The sequence below is a fragment of the Loxodonta africana genome, chromosome 11 (assembly GCF_030014295.1).
Source record: "Loxodonta africana isolate mLoxAfr1 chromosome 11, mLoxAfr1.hap2, whole genome shotgun sequence".
Classification (NCBI taxonomy): Eukaryota; Metazoa; Chordata; class Mammalia; order Proboscidea; family Elephantidae; genus Loxodonta; species Loxodonta africana.
Window position 1 is genome coordinate 29,690,501 of NC_087352.1, and position 24,146 is coordinate 29,714,646.

The 24,146-nt window shown below is 53.7% G+C and overlaps 1 protein-coding gene across 5 annotated transcripts in view; it reads right to left on the reverse strand.

The window, feature by feature from the left end:
- NFATC1 (nuclear factor of activated T cells 1) overlaps positions 1–11,224 on the reverse strand; it is a 126,466-nt gene extending 115,242 nt beyond the window's left edge. For 3 of the 5 annotated variants that reach the window (XM_064294371.1, XM_064294370.1, XM_064294369.1), the window contains exon 1: positions 11,040–11,223. In XM_064294371.1, the coding sequence (XP_064150441.1) occupies positions 11,040–11,166 (127 nt within the window). In that variant the 5' untranslated portion in view covers positions 11,167–11,223. Of the gene's footprint in view, positions 1–6,837; positions 6,981–11,039 lie in introns of those variants that run through there. The other 2 variants (XM_064294367.1, XM_064294368.1) reach the window with 2 other exon arrangements.
- Positions 11,225–24,146: the final 12,922 nt, after the last annotated feature.

The window sequence follows — 24,146 nt, forward strand, 5'->3', positions numbered from 1 at the left end:
TAAGAAAGTGCCTTCTTAACGATGAACAAATAAAATATTCACAAAGTGAGTGTGAATGTATATCATATGGCAGGTGTCTTAGTAATCAGACCTCAACAAGTAGTTTTACTACGTTGGATGTATTCTAAAATAAAAGTTAGGTAAATGCTTTCCTCCCCTAGTTCCTGGTTTTTGTCTCACTCCTGAGCAAAGAATTCCTGCCCCAGGGACCTCCCATATGTGCCAAATCCACCGGAAATACGTTTCTTCAGCAAATAGTTTTGTTAATAACTAGCACTATCGCCATGTCCCCAATGAGGTGTTTTCTGGCCTCATGGGACCTCGAATCCGGACGAGGCCGGTCTCTGGGGCAGACCAAAGTTAATTCCCTCCCTCTCTCTGTCAGGATGGTTAGACTCAAGGACACACACCAGACTGACTGCTGAGCCCACCTGCTTGTTATAATCCTTCTTTCTGGTAGAGACACGCTAACAATCTAACATTAAAATAAGAACGAATTTCCATTTTAAACCAAGCTGTCCACTTCAGAATTCTAAAAAGTACTAGGCATGAAGATGTCAGAAATACTAAACAGTGTACTAAATATTAAATTTATACTATAAAGTCCATCTTCCCACTTATTATGTAACTCCTGACACTAGAGAAGATGCTACAGCACCTTCTAACAGGTCTTTCCAGGCCATTACCAACCCCAAGCCTTTCCTTTGGGTTGTCAAACCTTAATGGTGGTTTTGTAGGATTGCTAAACTTACAAATTCCTGTATTTCCTGGGTCCCAACTTAAAGGTGTGATGCATGTCTGTAATTTATTTTGAGATAGAGTGATTCCACTGTTAACTGCCATTTGTTGACAGGAAGGTAATTCCAAAGAGTAAAACCCCTGGCCATTTCGCACTTCCGGTGTTAGGCCCCTCAGTCTGTGCCAGGACCAGGCCTGTGCCGGGGCCAGCCTGATCCTCCGGGCTGAGGGAGCCCACAGGGTGTGCTGGGTGAGGAGGAGGCTGAAGCTTCTGGATGCCAGGGGGAGATGGGGGAGCTGATCTGAAGTGTTTCTGAATAAAAGCCATATTTGAAGGAGAAATGGAGTTTATGAGACAAAGCACCTGGGCTGACGGAAGGAAAAGGAGGAGGCTCCCATCCCTCCACCCACAAGTGCAAGCCCCTCCCAAACTGGCTGGCAGGAGGTGCCACACCAGGACAGGAGAGAGTGGAGACTTCCAGCAGAGGCCTGCCTGGGTGAGCCATTACTTTTACTAAAGTATTTCAATAAAACTTGATTCAATGAGGAAAAGAGAAAGCACACAGCCTTTATTAAAAACAACGACTCACCCAGCCGTGAGTTTTCCTTAATTAAACAAATTACAAAAGAAGAGCCTTAAATGCCTAAACTTAATTATGAGCAGTCAACCAAACGCCCGAGAGGAGGGCCATCTGATACAGGAACGCTCCTGTTCTCAGTTTTAGAACAATAACAACAGGTTAGAGCTCCCCAACTTGCCCGGGGGCCAAGCCCTCCCACAGCACTGACCTCTCCCTCCCTGGGTGCACCCACCACCCACCCTACCATGCAGTGCCCTCCCCTCTCTTGCCTGGAGGAGAAGGCCTTGTTGGGACCCCCTACTCTGCAGCCTGGAGCACCTGGGGAGCCCCCTTTTCTTCTTTCCTCCCTCATCCCCAGCGTCCCCTTGATTTGGTTTTATTACCCACCTGAACCATATTCAAATTTGAATTATTTAACTATTCAAAAGAACTGCATTCACATGGAATGAAAATGTTTCCAGTAACTTTCTTAGCAACGCTGAGATGTTCAGGCTGATTTATACCATGTCAGCCTCCACTAAAGAGCTCAACACCTACTAAAGTCACCTTCTACGGATGCCTTGGGAACCTGGCTATTTGCCAAGATGGGTTCATTACATTACAGTGTAGGTGAGTACAAAAGAAACAACACTCTTTTAAGCAAATATCGTGGAGGGCATATTCGAAATTATCTAATATAGTAAAATGTGACAAAACTGTGGCTCGTCCTCTGAAGACACAACCTGCATTCTCCTTACTCCTCAGATGTTGAGAGTGTTCACGCTGCACGCACCCCACCTGCCACCCCGCTCTGCAGTCACTGCTCACGGTGACGGGGTGCCGAGGAGGCGGGGGGGCGGGCCTGGGCAGCATGGGCAGAGGCACACCCTCAGGTAGGCCCAGCTGCTGTTGGCCGCAGCAAATTCAACAAACCGGAGTTACCAGCAGTTATTTTGTCTCACACGGAGAAATAACTTATTTCAAAAGCATATGATTTTACTTCTGAACAGCCGTGAACAAAGTATATTGATGCACATTTCAAGACAAAGAAAAACTGCAGGTGGGCCTTATTCTCCCACAGAGACCACTCCCCACTTACCACAGGGGAACCTGCCCTTAATCAGTTTATACATCAGAGTTTTCACCAAACTTCCCACATGGCAGGGGAACACCGTCTCCAGGGCTGCAGCCCTCAAATGGGCACCAACAAGAGCGGGGAGGGGAAGGGGGAAGATGGAAGGGGAGGTAAGGGGGTGTGCACGGGTCTGGGGCCATCGTGGGTTTTCTTGGTCGCACTTTCATCCTTCACAAATGGCGTTTGATTCTCATTCTAAATGACAGCCCTTTAGCAGCAGCTGCAGGGGAGCCACAGGCCGTGACACCAGACACAGGCTGGGAGGGGTCAGTGGCCAGACTCGGGCCTCTGGATGCCACATCCTCTTTGCAGTGGAGGCCCTTATGGACGGTGGCAAGAATATAACTTTGTACATACTGGAACTTTACAAAAGAACCACTATCAAAGTCCCTGCAACCACTATCAAAGTCCCTGGCTGCACCATTGGAAGCTGTTTACCTAGTGCACCCAACCCGCAGCCTCCACAGCGGCCTGGGCAGGCTGTGGCCCATCAGTGTGACAGACAGCGACAGCAGCTTTCCACTGTCCGCTCAACAATCTGCCAGCAAGGAGATTTACAAAGGCAACTAGAATGGCCTCATTACAGTAGCAAATAAACAATATTTAATGTTACGTAAATAAATAAACATACAGGAGCCTCTCGAGGGTCCTTAATCCCACCGAGGATGTGGCCCCTGGCGCACTGCCCTTCAAGAGACACTGAAACTCTCCCCAGACTGTCCTCACTGTATCATGTCAAGTAACCATCTCCACAGTCTCCATCTCCAAGGAATTAAGAAGTATCCATGTTGTTCACTAGTAGCTGTACCCGCCCTTTGAGGAAACGACATAAAGCTAAAACATCCTGATCATCCAAAAGACTCTGCTGTGACCGGCCATCTCAGAACTGTGAGCCAGGTAAGCTGCGACAGGCGAAGCTGCTGTCTTCAAGAGCTTACTGCTCTCCCTAAAGCGCTGGGCTTTAGCCAGCACACTTTCCGAATTTAATTCTCGTCTGAGACTTTCCTTGCTAGGCAGTTATGATGAGCAGGAGCTGTGTCCTTGCCGGCTCCTCCCTTCGGGTTTCCTGCCCGTGGCTGACCAGCCCACACAACGGGCAGGCTCCTGGGTGAGAATGTTGCTGAAAATAAAAATTCTTCCAGACTGTCACTCCTCTCAGTGCACACGACACAGCCCCAGCGGAGCGGAGAAAGGCAAACTTAGCCACCGCAGCCCTGAGGTGTCTCCGCTGGAGGGAGTCCAGACCGCCACCCAGAGGCCTCATCAGTTTCCTCTGAGTTGCCACGGCGACAATACTGGCAGCACTGGGCAGGCCAAAATAACTTCGAAAACAAGCGCCTTCAGGCGGGAAGCAGCAGCCACACCCACCGAACAGCTGACAGCAAACCAGTGATTTTCTTCCACCCAGAGGGGCAGGGGGAGCCCTGCTGGGGGGCTTAGGGAGGTTCCCTGGAGGGGCAGAGGGGAACCCCCCACTCTGCCCCTGCTGCTCCTCCTGGGCCCTGGGCTGGGGGATATCACCCTTTCCTTGCCTGGGGCAAAACTTTTTTCAAGAAAGTATTTTTTCTTCCTCCTAATCAATAGTAACTATCCACTGTTTGCACTCATCAAGTGCTTTAAAGATAAGTAAGCACTTCCCTTCATCAGAATGCCCACTGAGAGCTATCAGGCCTGGAAGAGCAAAAAGCTGAATAAAAGCAGGTGGGGGATGAGAGATACAAACAGGGGCCACCACAGGGCTGGACTAGTGCTCCCATCCACCAGCTGACCACGCTGACGCCTCTGGACAGCTACACTCAGGACTGCTCAGAACCGGCCAGCCCACCCTCACCCGGCCAGCCCTTCGGTAGGATACCTGCTCTGAACTTGGCTGAACATGGCGTCGCCTTCACTGAGTAACAGTCGACAGCTCGAGGGACCGCTGCTTCACGTGCCACTGTGTCCTTTGTGACAACGTATAAATTTCTGTATTCCATGTAATCTATAAAATGCAGCATCACCTTGCTCCTCATTCTAGCCCAGTTCTATTCATTCATCCATTTATTTATATGCAGACTCCTCTCAGAAATAACGTGAAGCCATTTCTATCACCCATTAAGAGCTGGGGAGTTTAATGTGAGAATACGTATGGCAGTGTAATGTAAAAATTAATGATAATCACAAAAAGAAGAAAAAACATGTGTCTCTACAAGAAAAACATATAAAAAAAGAAATGTTTTCTAGAAGTGCTTTCTGATACCGCTAAAAGACAGAAGGAGACCTTGCCACCTCCCTGCCCACATCTTTCTCACTTCACCTGAGCCTCTTTCCCTCCAGCCCAGGTAAATGCCAGGCCCAAGGGCAGGAGCCCAGGAAGCCTTCCTGGGTCCAGGCTTCCCTGGATCTGCTGAGCTCCAGGAGGCATTAACTGGAGCTTTCTCCCTGAGAGGGCTGCGGGGCACGGGGAAGGGGGCGGGGGGCGTGCACAGTAATGCTTAATTAAGGCAGCCTCCAGACTCTCTCAGCCAAGTTCTAACCTGAGCTCTAAACAAGTCGGGAGCAAGCTAGTCCGCAGGATACAGAGCTGGCTGGGGCTCTGGAGGGCAAAGCCTTCCAGGTGAGACTTGCTCCCTCTCCTCACTTGTTCTGTTTCTCTCAGATCAAGGCCAACAAAAACCATATTTGGGTGCATACCAGAGGGCAAGGGGAGGCTTCCCTAGGGGTCATCCAGACCCTCGAATCATCAGGGGGTGAGGAGGCCTAAGCTAACCAGAGTCTAACTAGCTGATGCCAGTGATCCCCACTCCTTCAAACTGGGTGTGAAACCATGGGACCCCAACGAAACCAGGCCCGTGGTCAGGTAGGGGTTCATCATTAGCTGTTTGTGCTGAGTGACCACGCAAGTAGGGGCACCGGGAGGTGCAGGGCCCCGGAGACAGTGAGAATCACCTTCACAAAGGTCTGTGTGGTCTCTGGCTGAGATATCATCCTTAAGGATGGGAGTGGCTGAGGGGTGACCAAAGATCAGCAACATGTGCAAAGAGTTTTCTGTGACACAGGCAGAAAGCACTCCTCAACAGCCCATTCCTATCCCATACCAGAGGTCAGAAGTGGGGTTCGTGTTCCCACATTACTACTCTTACTAGTGATGCTTACCAATGAACTGAAAAGGCGGTCAAGTGCTGGTAGAAACCTCTTCTGATGAAACACACTGATGCAAAGAGCAAGGGAATTAAAGAGAACTCCAGAAAGAACTTACAAAACTATGCCCAGTATCACAGACCAGCATAATTCAAACTAAGAAAGTAAAAAGTGCCTCCATGGGCCAGCCTCTTCCACTTCCAGTCCCAGCTCTCTCCTGTCCTGGCCAGCCTTGGCTCCAGCTGACCTCAGCCAGTCCACAGAAAAGGGAACTGAGTGAGGCAGCCAGTCAGAGATGGTGCGTAATGAAGATCCGGTCAGGTCGGCCCAGCTAGAACATCTAATCTTAAAAGATGAACATTACACTTTTGCAAAGAAGAATCCTGAATGATACGGAAAATATTATACACTCATAATCACGCATGGTTTGTCTTTGCCAACTACCAGCACCAAGTCTCCACCCCTTCATCCCCCATCCACAATGGTGGATGCTTGTCACTTGAATGGAGAGGGAGGTGGTGGAGAAGGGCTCTGGGTGGCCGGTTATTCAGGACAGCCCAGGGCCCAGCCCTGGAGCCACAGATGGCACTGAGACCTGCAAGTGGGTTACTGTCATCCAATAGCTTAGGGGCCATCAGGGGTCCACTCTGAAGGTTCTTTAGTTTATCTATGGCCTGCTTATCTGCTTAACTGGAATCTTCATTTTTGACAGAGAAAAGAGAAAATGAAAGAAGAGGCTCTCCTTTCGTGCATTTTGATGCAAACTTGAAAGCTCAGCCCCTTAGTCTCTTCTCTTCAGGAGGCAATAGGCAGGCAGAGCTGTACCGGTTTTCCGTCCTTGCAGGTGGTCTCCGGTTACAGGCTGCGGGAACCCGGCCGCCCGCGGTTCTGGCCCCCGGGCCAGGCGGGCCAGGCAGGATCCGGCCCAGTGGCAGGAGCTGCCGTCCCCGCGGCTAAGCACGTCTGGCAACGCCGTTGACCATCTGTGCCCAGGTCCCAGTTTCCGAGCCCCGTGCCTCGGACACTCGCTTCCCCTTGAACAACCCGTCCCTCTGCCTCGCCGGGACTGGCCGGCCCCTCCTCCAAGTGCCTGATCTGGGAGCCTGGACAAGGTGTTGGGGCGCGGGGTCCACACACCTGACGGAGCGGCGGCCCTCTCCCGCCCGCTGAACGACGCATTTCCCTCCGCCGGCGGCGCCCGGACCTGGGACCCGGCCGCGGGGACCCTGCGACTCTGCCGCCAGAGTCCCCGGCCCGCGCCCCCCGCCCCCGCGCCCAGCCCACCTCCGGCTGCAGCGGCGGCGCCCTCGTCGCTCTGGTCGAACTCAAAGAGGAACTCGAAGTCGAACTCCTGGTCCGGCCCCAGCCCCGTCATGTCGGGCCGGACGGGCACCTGTGGGTCGGGCGGCCGCGGCGCCCGCTCCGGGCGTAACGTGACTCCGGCGCCTCCCGCCTCCTCCCGGCCCCCACCCCGCCCGCGGCCCCGCCCCCGCCCCCTCCCGACTCGCGCACCCCCCCGCCCCCCGGCGTTTCCGGGTTGTATAAACACGCGCCGCCGCCCGCTTCCGAGTTTGCAGTAAAGTCCCCGGGGGCGCCCGCTCTGCCTGGCCCGCGACGCGCGACCCCCGCGACCGAGGGGTCCCGGCCCTGCGCTCGGGGTCCGAGGCAGCGCAGGGCCGGCGGCACGGGAAGAGGCCGCAGACCCCGGCCCCGCCGCCCTCCATCCCCGCAGCGCCGTGGGCCGGGTCGGGCCTTCCGCCCTGCAGACTCTGCGGGGTCTGTTTCCGCGGGAGCTCGCCCGCAGCCTCGCGCTCCCAGGGGAAATATCCGTGCCCGAGCCAGGGACCGGATTCGCGGCCTCCACTGATTCACGACCACAGGGCCAACACCGCACTCAAGGCGACTGAATTTGGTCTAAAAATATTTTTAAAAACCCAGGGCCCCTTTCTCTTCTAGGAGTAAGTTCTTTCCCACCCCTCAGTTGTTGCAGCAACCTACAACTTGCACCCAGGTCAGGGACGCAGGAGCTGAATTTCAGCACAAAGCGACTAAGACAGGCTGCTTTCTGGCTAGTTATGGAAGACCTTCGTGTTTCAAGCAATAAGCTGGGGAACACATTTTCCAGCCCCCATTGCTAAAGATATTATCAGAAAGTGCCAGGAAAATGGAAGGCTTTCCTTAGGATTCGGATTTTCTCTCTTGGCTCAAGTAGTGCTGTTGCTTACAAATTGTTAGTTTACTCAGGGCTGGCTGGCAAACAGCAGCCCTCCGTTTTGCCTCTGGCTTTTTACTTACGGACCGATGTTCATTTGTGGTGACCCTTGGTCTTTTTGTAATGCCGTTCACATTAGTCCCCAACTGCCTAAAAACACGGGTTAACACAGACACACACAAGTAACCTGCCCTTCATTCTTTGGGTTTTCTAGCCAGGCCACGGGGCTGCTGGCTGCATGGCGGGTACACTGTTAGAAGCTGTGTTCGGCCAGCCCAGGACCATTTCTTTCCGTTTAGTTTGTCTCCCAGCTGTCCTCACTGCTTCAGAATCTTGGCGCCGCATAAAAACCAACATCTGGAATACCAAGAGGGGTGGCGAAGGTGACTTTATAAGAAGTTGAGCATCCCCAATGCATGAGGGAGGTACAAGGCTGTACAAATCTTAATGTTTCCAACTCTGCTGCTCATCAGAAAGTGTCCTCCTTTCCGCCCTAGAGGCCCTCTGGCCCTGCGGGTATTGCTTTTTCCAGAAGCAGATAACCCGCCAATCACGTGATGCCTCCCGGACTCCTCTCTCAGTGACCCTTGTCAAATGGCTGGTTTTCTCCAATGATAAACTATAGTTCAGTTTGGCCTGATTTATTTGCTAATAATAGTTTGAGATGTATGTTGGAGGGTTGTTTTTAGTTTGCTTTTTGCTGACCTTCAGGCAAATGGAAGCTCTGGTTTCTGTGGAGAAGCCATACCATTTCATTTTCTTTCTTTTCTGACTTTTAACTTCAGCCACCTTCTCATGTCCACCAAAAAACTATGCATGGATCTTGGGCCTTATCATCTGTTTAGACTGAAACTTCTTGTTGAACTCTTCTAAAGAAAGTGGGTTTACGTTTTTCTGCATGCACACGTCTCCACAGACCCAGGCCTTAAAGGAACATGGGTCACAAGGCTGTTTGATCCTAAGACTGACCGGGCTCCCCACCTAGTTTCAGGTTCCCAGCAGGCACTTGGAGGGGTGCTCCTCTGCCCCTCTGGGTGGAACATATCTTCTTCCTGCACAGGCCCGGCCCCACTTGTCTTGATCTAAGTTGCCAGTTCAGCGGATACCCGTGTCTTGGTGGAAATGTTTAGCTTGGATGGCTTCTCCCGGAGGATGTTAATAGGATACAAAGCTCGAGTGTTGGGTGTGATAAGGCAGGGTGCAAGCACCACAGTGTGTTCTAATCTGGATTAGGAAAGAATGCCATGAAGGTAAATGGAAGGAGAACAGGGCTGGCTTTGTTCTGAGCCACTCTGGGAACCCTCGGGGCATTCTGTATGGAGCAACTTCTGAATGGGTAACTACCTACCAGGCCTCTCCACGGGGGAGAAACAAGCACAGGCCCTCACCAGCATCAACCCCGATGCTCCAGGCTCTGCAAGAGGGAGGGAATCACCTGGCCTTCGCCAGGCCTGCTAGCAAGGGAGACACCTTGGCCTTTCCCCCCTGTGCCCTTTGCCTAAAGGATGAGATCAGACTCTCTGGCTAGCCCTCACAAAGCATAGCCACATTCGGTTATTCAAAGGGCAGTATTGCACCCAGCTGACTGCCTATTAGCCAAGGCATTTTCAAACTTATTTTCTTGTTCAGGAAATGTAAAAAATAACCACCATCCCCACAGATTTTTCCCTTGCTTTGTAAAAGAAAACATTCCTCATTACAGGATGGAATACTGACGGTTCCAATAAAAAGACATCTAAACTTTGAAACTAAGACCTATTTTTTTAAAGCAGTGATAAGAAAAACCTTGAAATAGGTATCCAAGGATTTACAATCAAAATGGCAGCCAAAAACCTTTCTCAGAGTAAGAATTCATCGTGTAAATGCTATGTGATGTTTAAGATTTAAACATTTTTAAAAATTGGGATGAAATGGCAAAAAGCATAAAAGCATCACCTACTTCCCTTAATACAAGATATACAGAACACCTCACAACCCAAGGCATGGCAGACACGGAGCACGGTGATCATCAACATGATTTGATGGTATTGAGTTCGTCTTTGTTCAAGATAAGCCAGTTTTCCAAAGGCAGCAGTCTTGGGGACTGAAGGCCAATGTGCACGGGGCCATCCTACTTACTAGAACAGTCAAGGAGACAGCACTATTTCCTCCATGGCTTGTCAGAGGATGTCTGCCCTCCTAACAGGGCTGCCTATGCACTGCCAGGAATGGCTTGCTAGCTTTCTCAAAATAATTTAAACAAAATAATCCAGTCGCTGAAAAGAAATTTGGAAAGGTACCTCCCAATTCACACCATGCATTTGCCCTCTTGTAGCAGAAATATAACACTACCGGATGGCACCTGCAGCAGCTACGGGGTAGGCTGCTTTTGTTTCTGTGACGGTTCTTCTGAGGGGGTGGAGAGCCAGGCACGATGAAGGCATGTTCACATGGAGCTTTTGGGCTCTGACTTGTAAGTCAGGCTGCCATGCAGAGGGGTCCCCAAGTATAGTGTAATTAACAACTGCCCCCCTTACCAGGAGAGAAGAGCAGACACAGGATTTCAGGGCCAAAAAGTTACGCTTTTTTTTTCCCCCATGCAAAGAAGCAGCATGAAACTTGGAGGTCACTTTTCAAGTCCTGAAACATTTTCTTTGGTGGGAAGTTTAAATTCTATAAGACATCAAAATGACTTCAATTAGAGGCCGCATCTTGTTACTTTTAGTCCTGCCTTTCTACCACAAAGCATCATAGCGAGCCACACAGAGCCGCCCAGGCTTTTTAACAAACTTAAGTCACTTTGCAAAGCACAGCTTTTAAAGAAAAAGCAGCGCCTAGACAAAGCACACAGGAGAGGTGCAGAACGCCAGGACCTCCAGCGGCATGGGCGCCTCTTTCCCAAGAAATCACTCTTCTTCCCAAAGCGCTACCCTCGTCCGGCCCCCAAATCTATTTTATTTTAGCTGAATTTCCTACAGCCAGAATCTGCCTTTCGACTCCAGAAGCGAAGGCCAAGTTCGTGCAGTCAGCACAAGAGAAGAGGAGACACCTATTGGCAAAAAGTCGCATTCAAAATCAAGGCTGCTGTGGGGAAACACCAGGGGGACACCGCTTCCCAATCAGTGCAGCCGCGCCCTCCGCGCCTGTCCGCGCCGCGCCAACCCCGCGCTCACCCGGCCTGAGTCCAGGCCCGGGACCCTGCGGTGTCACCAGGCGGCCGGCGGGCACGGGGCGCGGGGCAGGCATGGGGCTGGGGGCGCGCGGGGCCGGGCCAGGAGCGGCCGCACCGGGTTACCTTCCTCCGCCGACTTCATGGTGCCAACAGCGGGCTGCGCGGGCCCCGCGGTGTGTCCGCTCCCGCAGGCTGCAGCCGTAGGGCCGAGTGGAAACTTGGAAGGGACTGGAAAACTCGAACTTGGCATCCACGCGGCGGCGGCGGCGAGGAGCAGGAGGAGCCCAACAAGGAGCGGGCCCCGCGCCCCGCGCCCCGCGGCCTCCCCGCCGGCTGTGCCCGCCTCGGGGGCGCGTCCTCCCAGCGCAAAGTGGCGCGCGTCGCCCCGACGGAAGCGCTCCCGGGCCAGGCTCAGCGCCGCGCCCCCCGCGGGGATGTCATTGAGGGGCGCGTATTGGGCCCGGCTGCTGCCTGTGACCCGCGGAACGGCGGGAGCCTCGGAGGGGTGCGCTCCCCGTTCCCGGTCCCCTGCGCTCGGATTCGGCGCCAGCGACCCTGCCCGGGAGTTTGCGGAGTCTCCAAGTCTCGCTCTGACGCAGGGCCGCGCTCAGCTCCTGCCTTTTTAAAGCTGGAAAACACCTCCCCCGCCTCCCGCCGCCCGCCGCCCCCCCCGCCCGCGGTGACATCACGCCCTCCCGCCCCGGCCGGCGCGGCCCGGGGGAGTCGCGAGCGCCGCGCTGGCCGGCGGTAGGCGCGGGGGCGGCAGCGCGCCCGGACGCCGGGGTCCCCGCGCGCCTCGAGAGCAGCCCCGCTCGGCGGGAATGGGGCGGGGGGCGCCGGGGTGCAGGACGCCCCATGTTGAAGTCATTATGTCAAGTCGCAGGCTTCCCCCGCGGTGGAAATTTGGAAAAAGCTTCCACTGGCAGGCCCGGGAGAGGAAATTCCCGTCCCGCTAAATTGCTACCAGATGGCCGCTCGGGCCCGCCCGCAGGCAGGGCGCTCGGCCCGCGGAGCCCAGCAGCCCGGGTGTCGCGGCGGGGCGAGGGGCCAGCGCGCAGCCCGGCCCCGCCCCGAGTGCGGGGTCTGGTGGGGCGCGGGGACCCTGCTTCCTCGACTCGCCGCCTCACCCTCCTCGCTCCAACTCCCGCATCTCCGCGGGCGCCGCCAGCGCCAGACAGGACCACATTTTCTGGCTGCCGTTGGATGGAAGGGGTTGGAGTGTTAGGGCGGGGAAGACGTCTGGGGTACAAAAGTCGTAAATCCACTGCACGACACCCCGACGCGGTTTAAAATAAACCCCAAAGTAAAAGCGTGTCTGAGCCGCGGATTTACGAGGGGAGGGGGCGTGCTCGGCGACTGCCCCGGTGGGACCCGGGGACATGAGGGACACGTGTTAGGGGACATCAAGCTTCTCGGCGGGAGCGGCGCCCTCGCGCCCCACCGTCTGCAGGTCTTCCCAGCGGCGTCCACGCGGCAGAGCTGAGAGCCTCTTTTCCCGCCGCAGGTACCGAGCCGGGCAGGATGGCGTCGGGGCCGTCCCCAGCCGGAGTCCGGGGAAGCCAGAGCAGAGTTCAGGTGTCGCTACTCCCACGAGACCTGGGCTGGCGCGGTCTGGGTCCCCCAGGGCGCGTTTGAGCTGAGCCAAGGGGTGGAGGAGACCCCGCGAGGAGGCCCGGGCTGGCCGGGGGCGGGGAGGGGGTACATCGGGAGACAGATGCCGCCGCCAGGGGGCGCCAGGGCCACGCCCCTTCCCTCCTCTTCTTTAAAAAGCCTTTCGTAGGTACTGGTGTCCCCAGCCCCTGGGTGCCAGGATTTTGCCGGAGAGTTTCCGCCACCCACCCTTCCAGAAGGGGGCGGGCCGTACAAAGGCGCCTTCGGGGCGGAGACCCAGCGAGCCCGTCCCGTGGCTGCTAGCGCCTTACAACGCGGGACCCAGGCAAACTGAGGGGCCGAGCGGGTCTTGGGGGCCTGTGGGGAGGGAGGGGTCGCTCCCGAGGTTGGGGGAGGCCTGGCTGGGCCCCGCGCCCCTCAATCACCTGCGGGGACCCGAAGGCCACGCGGCCGGACGGGAAGCTGGCTGCGCTGGCCTTGGGGACAGGAGCTTGGGGGGTAGTGCTGCTGCTTTCCCCCCTCCACTTTCTTCCCTCCCCTTCCCTCGTGCGCGCCGGCCCAGCCCACTGGCCCCCTCCTTTCCTGCCCGCGCGCTCTCAATGCGCCCCTTATTCCCAACCCCCCCCCCCCCCCCCCGGTGACGGAATCCCGCTCTGTTTCCCTCTGTTTAATGCCGTTGCCGGGACCACGGTGGCCGCGCTCCAGGCGCGCGCAGTTCCGGGGGCGGTGCGTCCAGCTAGAGGCCGGCCGGCCGGGTCCCTCCTCTGGCCACCGCGGTCCAGTCTCGGCCCTGCGGCCCCAGGGCCCCTCCTCGGCCTCCTTCCTCGGTTTCTTCCTCCTCCGGAGGAGTCCCGGGGTTTGTTTATAGTTGCTACTAGGAGAGACGCTCCCGGATTTTATTTTAAGAATTGGCGATGACTAACAAAGTTAAAAGAAGCTTAGGACAGAAAACAAGACTATTTTTAGATTACTGTTGTTCTGTGGATTATTGGGGCAAATACACCCATAGAAGCTAAGAGACTCTAAAAGCCCCTCCGGGTGCCAGAGCCTTTCACCTGAGCCAACATTTTCCAGAGACTCGGCAGCCCCGTTGCTTCTGCTTCGCTTTCCAAACTTACTGTTTAAGCAGAACTGCCATGGAGACCTGGCGCCCTCCAGGGCGTCCCCCAAACACGGACCTGGGCCCTCAGCACAGGTCATGAGCCCGAGGGTCTGGCCCCGCGCTTCCCTAAGATTGGTGCCCTGGGTGACCCTGGGCTCTCTGGGGCCCACCAGGCCACCATGGGCTGTCTGTCATCTACGGGTCCCCAGGCAGGCTATAGTTTCTGCTTGTTGCAGCTCAGCCCAGATCTCACTTCCTGCTAGTGAAAGCCACTTAAGTGTCTCTGAGTTAAATGTGAACATTTTATCCCAAGTGGACCCAAATCCTCAACAGTGACTTCGGGACTGTCCCATTTGGAGCGCTTTAAGCATCCAACTTCCAAAACTAAACCTGCTGCCATCAAGTTGATTCTGACTCACGGTGACCTTATAAGACAGTGTAGAACTGCCCCACAGGGTTTCCAAGACTGTAATCTTTAGGGGAGAAGATCACCAGATCTTTTCTCCCACAGAGTGGATGCTGGGTTCAAACCAACAACCTTTCATTTAGCAGCCTAACCACTTGGCCACTAGGGCTCTTTGCATCCAATTTACCACCCCTCAATCCACCAAGTCCAGCTCACCCTTGTTCCTGACAGCACCTTTCACCAACCGGAAGGGGCACTGGTCCCACAGACACCAGGCAACACATTCGGGGAGATTAGTGTTTAGCCTGCTGTGGAGACCAGGATTAAATTAAGAAACCAGAATTAGTAAACAGATGTGCAAAAGCTAGTGTGAATATTACTTCTGTAAATATGACAGAGGGTGCCCTACGGCTGCACACAGTGTCTTCACCCTCAGACTTTCCTTGTAAAGTGTCCTTGAGGCCCGTGAATTTACAGCTTGGCGATTAGACTGTGTGTCAGAATCAACTCGATGGTAATGATTTATTTATTTATTTATTTTGGTTTACACTGCACTTTGAGTTGCGAAGTCTCTTTTGAACTCACCCCCTTGTGCCTGGAATTCTGCAAAGCCCCTTCACTGTTCTCGCTGCCCAAATACTCCATCCACCAGCCTATCACACACACAGGACCACCATGGCTACAGCTTCAGATCAATCAATCAATCAATTCAACTTCCCTCTCCTGGGCATTTGCCCAGGGCATCAAGATCAAGGCCAAACTGCTCAGTATGAAATCCAAGATAGCTCGCCCTGCCCCTTTTCTGTGTGCTCACTAGGAACCTCCTCACTGGAAAGCCAACCATCTCCTTCCTTGTGCCTTCCTTAGACCCCCTCTGCTCGCTGGCTGGGGCCCTGGGCTCCCAGGCCTCCTGGCTCCAGCCCAGGTCCAGCTGCTCTGCACCTGGGCGCTAACCAGCTCAGGTGCAACCCCAGCTGCACCACCCACCATGCAGAGCCCCTGCCTTCTCACCTCTGCCTGGTGTGGTGGTGAAAGGAGGGGCCGCTGGCCTTGGGCAGCCTGAGTTTGAGCTCCAGTCGCACCTCGGAGCCAATAGTAATAGTTGTAACTGCTTCTGGCTGTCAGCACTTGTCACTGCTGTGAGGATTAAGTGAGGAGACACCCACTTCCATCAGTGATGGCCACTTACCAACAGCTTGCACATTTTATCATTATTTACAAGCAGGGGACAGTCTCCTTTTCCTGGCATGCCCATCCCCCTTCTTCCTGTGCAGGCCTCCTTCCCCAGAGCTGGCAGGATACCTGGCTGACCTGCAGCCCCAGGGCTCACCTTCACCCAACAGCCCAGTTTCCCCAGATGCCCTCAGGTGTCAAGCTCTTGGGACCCACACCCTGGTTGTCCTTGCCAGCCAGGCATTCTTCCTCCAACCCTCTGGCCAATGCGCCTCAGCGTCTGTCAGCTTCTGCCTGTCTGCCATCCTGTGCTCTCAATGTTTTCCCCAGTGTCCCCCCAACCCCCGCCCACGAGACCATGATGCCCCCTGGTGAGGACCACACCACACAGGAGCGGTACCCAGGGCTGGTGGAGGCTCCAGCACCAGTGTAATCTCTACCAGCTGCCAGTTAATGAAGAAATTCTGCTCTCTAATATGGACAGTTGCCATTCCTCACCTTCAGTCAGTCCATTGTGAATACAAGCATTTTCAGGAGATTGTCCTAGTTTTATCAGCCTGTAAACATACATCCCAATCACACCATTTGCTGTGCAATTTTAGCCTCGAGGAGTCCGAGCCTGCCCATCCCTCTACACTTCCGGCAGATTGTTGTAGGAGCCCCCACCCTAGTGCAGGTCTTGGTTCTGGCCACCAGACAGGCCTTCGTGTTTCCTAGGCCCTCAGTGTCCAGCCCAATGAGGACACACCCTGGGAAGAGCTCTTGGAGCAGGCAGTGGGCACGTTTCAAACCCCTGGCAGCTGCACTCCAGTCCTAACTGTACTTTAGGAGGGTGGTACGCTTAGCAGTGAAATGAGTATATCCTTAAATAAGAGAAACCTACAACTAGAACATGAACAATTTTGAACTCTTTTTGATAACCAAAGAGAACAAAGTGAGCTGTGAGGCATCCACCTGGGGCAACCTACTGATAAGCCAGTGTGGAGAAGTAAGTACAGAGCTCTGTGAGTGGGTGAGCACCTGGATTCAGCTGGAACTGAAGCCTACCTTGGAGTTTCTCACTTTGTAATGCAATCACTCTCCTCTCCCCCTGCCCCTTTTTTTCTCAATCTAATTTGATTGGAATTTTGTCACAACTAAAGGGATCCAAGACGATACAAGGACCAAGTTTAGGAGACAGACAGACATGGCTGAACAGATTCATTTTTTCTTCATAAGAATGGGGTGGGGTCAGCTTTGGAGGCAGATGAAAAATAAATCTATGCTCAGTTCAGAAAGGCAAGAGCAAGGCTTGAGGTTGGACAAGCTGTACCACTGCTAAGCTGCGAAGACCTGGGTCTTGCATTACATGTGAGGCAAGAAAACGTCTCACTCTTACCTTGATTTCTCTTGGAAACAGAACAGGCGGTGGTGTTGGCTGGTCTGGCTGCACAGGTGTTAAAGTACTGAACATACTCTGTACTGGCTTGGAAATGTTGCCACTGCCTGGAGCCCCTTTGACCCGAACTCAGGACCCAGTAGACCTCTCACAACATACCCAGCTGGCCACCCGGGGGCTCCAGGCCTCAGCCACCAAAAGGAGGGAGCTTAGCCACTCTGCATGCTGGTGCAGCAGTTGTTAAATGTTCTGACTCACAACACCCCCTGCCCTAAGAGAAAGAAGTGGGGGCTGTGGGGGTGCGGAGGGGTTGAGGATTTGGCATCAGGAACCTGGGGTTTTCTGAGTCTTTGCCTCAGTCCCTGTGAGAGGGGCCAAGTCCTGGGTTTTATGCCCCACCCCCCCATGTCCTCATAATACATCCCCACATTTTTCTCTTATGCTCATGAGACATGGGTGTCTGTTACTTGCAGCCAAAATAAACTTAACCAAGACTCTGTCCTCTTTCAACATGTGAAAGGAGCAGTGAGACCCCTCTCATGTCGTGGGAGGCCACCTCCACGAATGTTGGTCGCATGACCCCTCGTTCTAGAATAATCTATTCAGATCAACCACGAGCAGAGTGCTCTCCTAAGTGCATGTCCATCATGAAGGTGCAGGACACGGACCTCCCAGGTGTCGTCTAGTTGGGGGCCAACCATGCGGCAGCCATAGTGCACAAGCACCAGTTGTTTGAAGGCAGTAGTTAACATAAGGAGAAATAAAAATGTTAAATGTTCTGTGCTCGGTACTTTAATACACATTGAATCTGTGGTGTAGTGAATTACTATATATGGCCCTTCTAGCCATGGTCTTGTGACTCTCACAAAATGACTGGGTGCTTGTGGTCCACCAAGGGGTTTGGACAGCTTGCTAATTATGCAAATACAGTGCATGGAACCCTTGTGGGGGGTTGGGCCATGCAAATAAGGTGTATGGAACCCTAACAAGGAAATTGGTCAGTTTTGCCATCCTGCTAGGCTTAAACGGAGACAATTCCAGAAGCTAAGTGGGGACCTCACTACTATCAAGAAAAGCCAGGAGTGGAACACATCCTTTGGGCCCAGGGTCCCTGTGCTGAGAACCTCCTAAACCCAGGAGACAGAGAGAGAGCTGTAACACCAGAAATGGCACGAGATGGCAAGAAGTGGCAGCAGAGAAATGGTGGCAGCAGAACCAGAAGACCAGTGTCAGATGGCTGGTGAGCTTCCTGGCCCACAGAGTTAGGCGGCTATGGTGGGCATACCAACCCACCGAGCAAGAGAGGTGAGTGCCTTTGGTTCAAGGCCTACTGGCAGAGTGGGGTGCCTTTGGGCACTTAATGGTGGAGCTAAAGAGTTCTGTAATACTTGCCCAAGCAGGGCAGGGGCCAAGAGGCCAAGAGGCTGAGAGGAGGGCTGAGAGACCCAGCAGAGAAGCAGAGAGTGCTGTGGAGGCAGCTGGTGTCAGAATTGGGAAAAAGGTTGGAGAGTGGATGTATGTTTGACCTTCATCTCGTAGGGATTGGCTTTGGGCTGATGCTGATGATGGTGATTTTCTCTCCTCCCCCTTGTGAAGTTAGATGAGGTCTGATGCCATCGCCGCACCATTTTAACAGGGTGATTGAATCCTTACAACCGCCGCGTGAACCTGGCACTGTTACTGTCTTATTTCATAGTTGGGGCTGTGAGTAGAGTACCACCTAGGGGTGTAGGCTTTTGGAGTCAAATAAAGCTGTTTGATCCTTAACCTTATATATTGTATGATCTTGAACAAAGTCATAATTTCTCAAAATCTCAGTTTTCTCTTCTGTAAAATGGGGATAATGATGGTAGCCACCTCGAGGGATTTTTCGCAAAGATCAATGAGATAATCTAGTTAAATACATTAATACATAATTATAATTAATACTGGATAAATGGTAGCCTTTTATTATTGACATCGTTGTCATCATCATCACCAAAACCATCACCATCAGCATCACCACCATCATGACAGTCATCAACACTATCGTCATCACCATCAAGGTGGGAAGTGACATCAAACCACGTTTCTCAAGTGAGGAGGGGCTGGATTTGAACCTAGACCCCTGCACTCCAAAGGGCAATGTCTTCAGGGACAGGGCTGCCTCACAGTTCTCAGGATTTGTGTCTCAGTTCAAGTGACCAAACCAAATTCATTGGAATTACACTGTCTTAACCCAGATTTCTAGAAATGACATCTATAGAAGGGAGCCACCTTGGGCCAGGTGTTCATACCTGGCTACAGAGTGGCCAACACCACCTGAGAGAAATGTGATCACAGACAGTGAGATTTCAAAGGGAAGGAGCCTGGGTCATGGGGCGGGGGGGAAGAGTCACTCCTAAACGACATTTGCTGTTGATTGGTAGTCCACTAAGGGGGATTGCAAAAAAAAAAAAAATTCAACCACAGGAAATAAAAGCACTTCTGCACAAGAAAAAATGCCCCAAACAAGGCCAAAAGGAAAACAACAAACTGAGGATGTTCGAGCACAGTGATCCTTGAGTCAGACCAGGTTCAGACTCAAGGTCTCCCCGACTGACCCGGACCTGGGCTCCATACCTCATTGTGCCTTAGTTTCCTCATCATGTACAGGGATGACAGGGGTGCCCACTTCATAGGACCGTCGAGGGGACTAGCTGAGACGTTGCATGGAAAACCCATGGCACACTGTAAGTGCATGACAGTCTCCACTGTCTTTTATGTAACTTCTACCTCCCTGGGTTGTTGATCTTGGCAGAACACATTTCAATGCTGTGCTCAGTAGTTACCTGGATGGTTCCCTATTTGATGTTTGGTTAGAAATTGTGCGTAAATGTCAAATCTTGGCACAATCAACTGCAAAAGATGGATGTAATCCTTTAGAAACACTAAATTAAAAAAAAAAGATAAAAAAAAATGATTGCTGCCTGAAATAACGAGGCTGTGAAACGCAACTTAAATAGTTCTTAACGATATATATATTTTTTACAATGGGATTTGACTGATGGAGAAAAATGTTTTTCAAGTGAAACCTTCAAGACACTTTCTGGCCAACCTCTTGACATTGTCACGAAATGAAAGAGAACTGAACAAAGTGGCAGGTCTACACACGTCATGTCGTCACTCCCCACAGCCTTCTTCCAACGCTGCCCCCAGACCTCCGCGGCCCCCCACCCCTCTGACCTACGTCAGCCACCACAGTTCTGCCCCTGAAACTGTCTTCAGCCAACAAAAGGCTAATGAACACTTAACTCTCCTGTGCTTAACTGCACTTTTAGGAAGTTAGAAATGTTTGCAAACGCCAAGACAAAGGGCTTCTGTGCTCAGACACTTAGCGGTGCATGTAATGGCCATTGCCAAATGCCCTGCACCCATCCAGGGGCGAGTCAGGGGACCTGCTCCAAAGCCATTTCCTCAGGCTGGTCTAATAGGTGGTGTGTGACATGCTCTTCCAGCCTGCTGTGCACTCGTTGGCCCCATCTTGGACAGATGATTTTTTTTGTTTCTGGCTTTGGGTTTGCACCTGTGAACTCAAAATTGTTTTCCTCTCACAAAGTAATAATAATGAGGAGGAGGAGGAGGAGAAGTTCTTTTCTAAGGGCAGCCTTGCAACTTGTGTCTTTAAACAAGTTGGTTTCCCCAACCCACTTCATTCAGGGGCATGCTAGGCCAGCCCTTTCACCCCCGGCCTTAGAAAGTGAGGCTGCTCTTTTCCTTTTTCTATTTTGACACCAAGCTACTTTCATTTTTTCACGTGGCACAGTTTTCCTGACCACAGAGTGCCACACTGGGTGCCCGTCATGGGCCTCGCCAGGTAACCGGGAAAGCCCTCTGTCTACTTCTGACTGCCCTGGTGACGGGGTGGCACTCGCCCGACGCAGAGCCTGGCTGTTTTAACGGTGCCTAAGCATCTTGTGCTGTTTCTAAAGTGTCTTTGGTTCAATAAAGCTCTAAACAAGTCTTGCCGGGCACTTTTCCATTAATCTTTAAACTGAAGTGGATTTCAAGGGGAACCTAATCCATGTGTTTCTGATTCAATTACACTTAACTCATCAAGATGGTGGTGCGCTCCAGCCGTTTGATGACGTTGGAGCCTTTTTATAAGCTAGCTGAGGCCTTTCTTCCTAGAAACAGGAAGTGGCACTTTGCCAAAGTGAAATGAGCGAGAGGCTCCCATGCCCACCCTCAAACCCGGCAGGATGTGCAGCCCTGAGCATGGCTCTGCTGGGCTCAGCGCTCTCCTCGGTCCTCACCCAGGGATCGTGGGAGCCCTGGCCAGGAAGGGGGAGGGGGCGGGAGTGACAGGTAGTGTGGGCCCCACACCCTTTCCTGGGGCTGGCTCCAGGATTCCTGAGGAAGAGGCCTCCCACCCTGCGTGCCCCATCACATGGAGGGGTGGAGAGAGGCTGCAGAGCCACCACCAAGGTGGAGCATGTTTCGGAGAACCCACCCTCTCTTCCTCAGCCCACGCCCCACCTACCTTCATACCCTGCTCCGAGATGACCCGGCCGTGGGTCCCAGTGACTGTAGCACATGGGGTTCAGGTCCCGGTGCAGGACAGAAGGCTGCTAGCCTCCAAGACCCCCAGGGCCAGCGATCCCAGTCCGCTGTCCCCACCCCACACCCCACTGACTTAGGCTGAGCCTGGCCTGGTGCTTGAGGCTGGTCAGTGGGGGCTGAGGGAGGGGAGGGGATTCATCACTCCAGTGTCCCTCTGTCCCTTGGCATTCATAGCCAGGATCACGGCGTACATGGCTGGTCCCTAGGTCACTCAGGTGTTCATGAAGGCCAAGCCTCACACTGGACCCCTGGAGCCTCCCACGGGGTCTGAGCCTTGGCCTAAGGGCCAGCAGTCTATCCAGAGTCCGGATCTGTCTGACTTCCATAACTGGGCTTATGAGCCCCCCTGGACTAAAGCCCTCCCGCTCCACCATCATCAACATGAGTCTCATCAAATCAGGAGAGGCCTGGACCTCGAGAGGCCTCCGGGTCCAGCACTCACGCCTGCCACTGTGCTGGGCAGACGACGGGACCGTGTTGATCACTTGTTCTTCAGTGAGGCCGGCAGTATTTTCTCTAAGGGACTTCGCGGTGCAGCATTAAGTTTACAACTTTTGGGGGGACTACAGCTCCACCCTTCAGAGGAAAACAAATGGAAAGAGCAGACAAAATCACACCCTAGGGACGCCAGAGTTAGATGTATAATTGAAATGCAATGGTCCAAACCCTCTCTTGACCCAAGTTAATTTTCTGTATAGAAGGCTGACTTCAATGCAGGATATTTCAGCAGGAAGCATTAGCTAAATTAATACTTGCCTCCTGATTTTCGTGTCTCTTCGACATTTTCAGAGACCCAGTGGCAGGACTGTCTAATGCCTACAGAGCTGTCGAGAGCGGCCACACACCTGTAGAGGTTGGTACTGGCACAGATGGCACTGGCCAGGCCATTCTCCTTAAGAATCTCAGGGTATGATTTTAAAAATACATGCTATCTCTCATGGAGCTAGGCATTACTACGTCCATGCAGCAGCTGCACCAGCCTTGCAGTGTGAGGAAGGGGCTGCAAGTCCTCGCCCCAAACAGTGGCCGATGAGCGCTGCAGCAGTGGCTGAAGAATGCTCTGGAACACAGTCAGGAAACGGGATGGTGGTTCTCAGTTCTCATCCAGTTCTGAAACTGTATGAATTCTAGAACATTCTGCAGATGATAGTGAATGTTTAAGGCCCAACCAATCCATAAACAGACCCCAGTCCTTCCAAGGCCTCTCTGCTTCCTTTCAAACAGTGCTGCGAAACCAGAGGACACTGGAGGCTGATTGGGCAGCAGAACTTTCTGGGCCCACCTCAAAGGGGTTCAAAGCTGGCCTCAAGGGGTGGGGGGGTCCAGTACTGAGGCATAAACAGGGCGAGACAATGGTGCGCCAGAGCTAGAGGAGGAGGGGAGCAGAGCGCATTGAGGGGGTGAATGTTGAGCCCGCCTGCTCTTCCTGAGGGGTCACTCTGATAGGTGCAGGGAACCCACAAACGGGGGTCCCCTTCTTCTGTAAGATGTCCTTAGTATGAGGAGGGAGACGCACGGTTCCCGTTCCTGTGAACATGGACGAGGAAGGGCAGAGCCTTCACATCAGAGTGACTGTTGCTTCCAGAGGGATCCACTTACACCTTGGGTGGTGGTTGTTACTAGTTGCCGTCAGGTCGGCTCTGTTATTTACAACAGAAGGTTGCCGGTCCAGTACCATCCTGACCATCACTGGTACGATGGAACACATGTTGTGGTAACTGTGTCAATTCACCTCACTGTGAGTGTCCAGCAGTCTCTAAAGACTGGACACAAACCACTGCAGTTTGCCGAGCTGGGCTCTATTTCTTAGTGTCTAGCGCCCCCTTCTGGAACCTCTTGGACTTGCATCAGCTCCCGATGGAAACGACGTCAATTAACAAGACCCCCGCGGGCGACTGTGCCGGGCGGGCGCCCCCTCCCCGCAGGCCCAGGAGCCAAGAGCTCTGGGGTCTTCCCGCCCAGAGCCCGGCAAGCGGCAGCTCGGCCCCCTCGGGTCTGAGTTAAAGCAGGGGGAGGGAGAGCTTTGAGGGAAGCCCTTCACTCTCCCCGTGCCTCAGTTTCCCCGGCCCCACGTAGGGCACCGCCTTTCAGGTCCTCACACATGAACTCTCCCCTGAGTCCTTGTCTTGTTCCAAGGTCTGCCCTGGTGCAGAGAGACTCGAAGATCGCTGGCCATGACGCCATCCCCAGGGCCTTGGAGGACGGCCACACGAGGGGACCCAGGCCGGTATCCCGTGGGGCTGTCAGGGGAGCTCCTCCAGAGGTGTGTGTGTGGGGGGGGGGGGAGGGGGTGCGGGTGTGGGCGTGGGAGGGGCAGTCCTAGCCAGAAGGAGCTCAGGGACGCCAGGCGTGCCAGGGACTGGGGGTCAGACAGGCCAGGGAGGGTGGGGTCCAGTAGGGTTGGGTAGGCGGCGCCGCGGACTGAGCAATGTGCCCTGGACACTCATTTCCTTCACCGGACACCCCCAGCTGTCCTCGCCGAGGTTCTGCTTTGAGGGGACTGGGGGCGGCTTCTCGTTCAGGAAGTAGGGAAGTGGGCTCACACGGATGGCCGAAGGCCAGAGGCAGGGATCACACGTCAGGGAGCAGACAGGCAAGCACATCCACCCGAGGGGCAGATTCCAGCCACCAAAAGTCACATGGGATGCACTTCCAACCTGGCCTGAGAACCTCCCCTGCTGACGGCTACTGAGAGTCCACTGTGATCCTGAGAACATTGTTCAAGTTTCAATGTGACCCTGAGAAGTCACCGAGGGTCCTACCTGCTTCTCTATTTTCCCCCGTTTCTAAGCATCTGCTAGTATCCTTGGGAGGCCCCACCAGCCCAGGGGGACAAACTGATGGAGGTATCTGGGTGACAGGCCCCAGGGGGCTATGTCCAGGGAGCCTTTGGAAGGGTGAGGAGGCCGGGCCAGGAGGGTGTCCTCTGTGGGAACGGGAGGCCGAGCCCAGGATGCTGATCCTGGCTTGACACCCCTT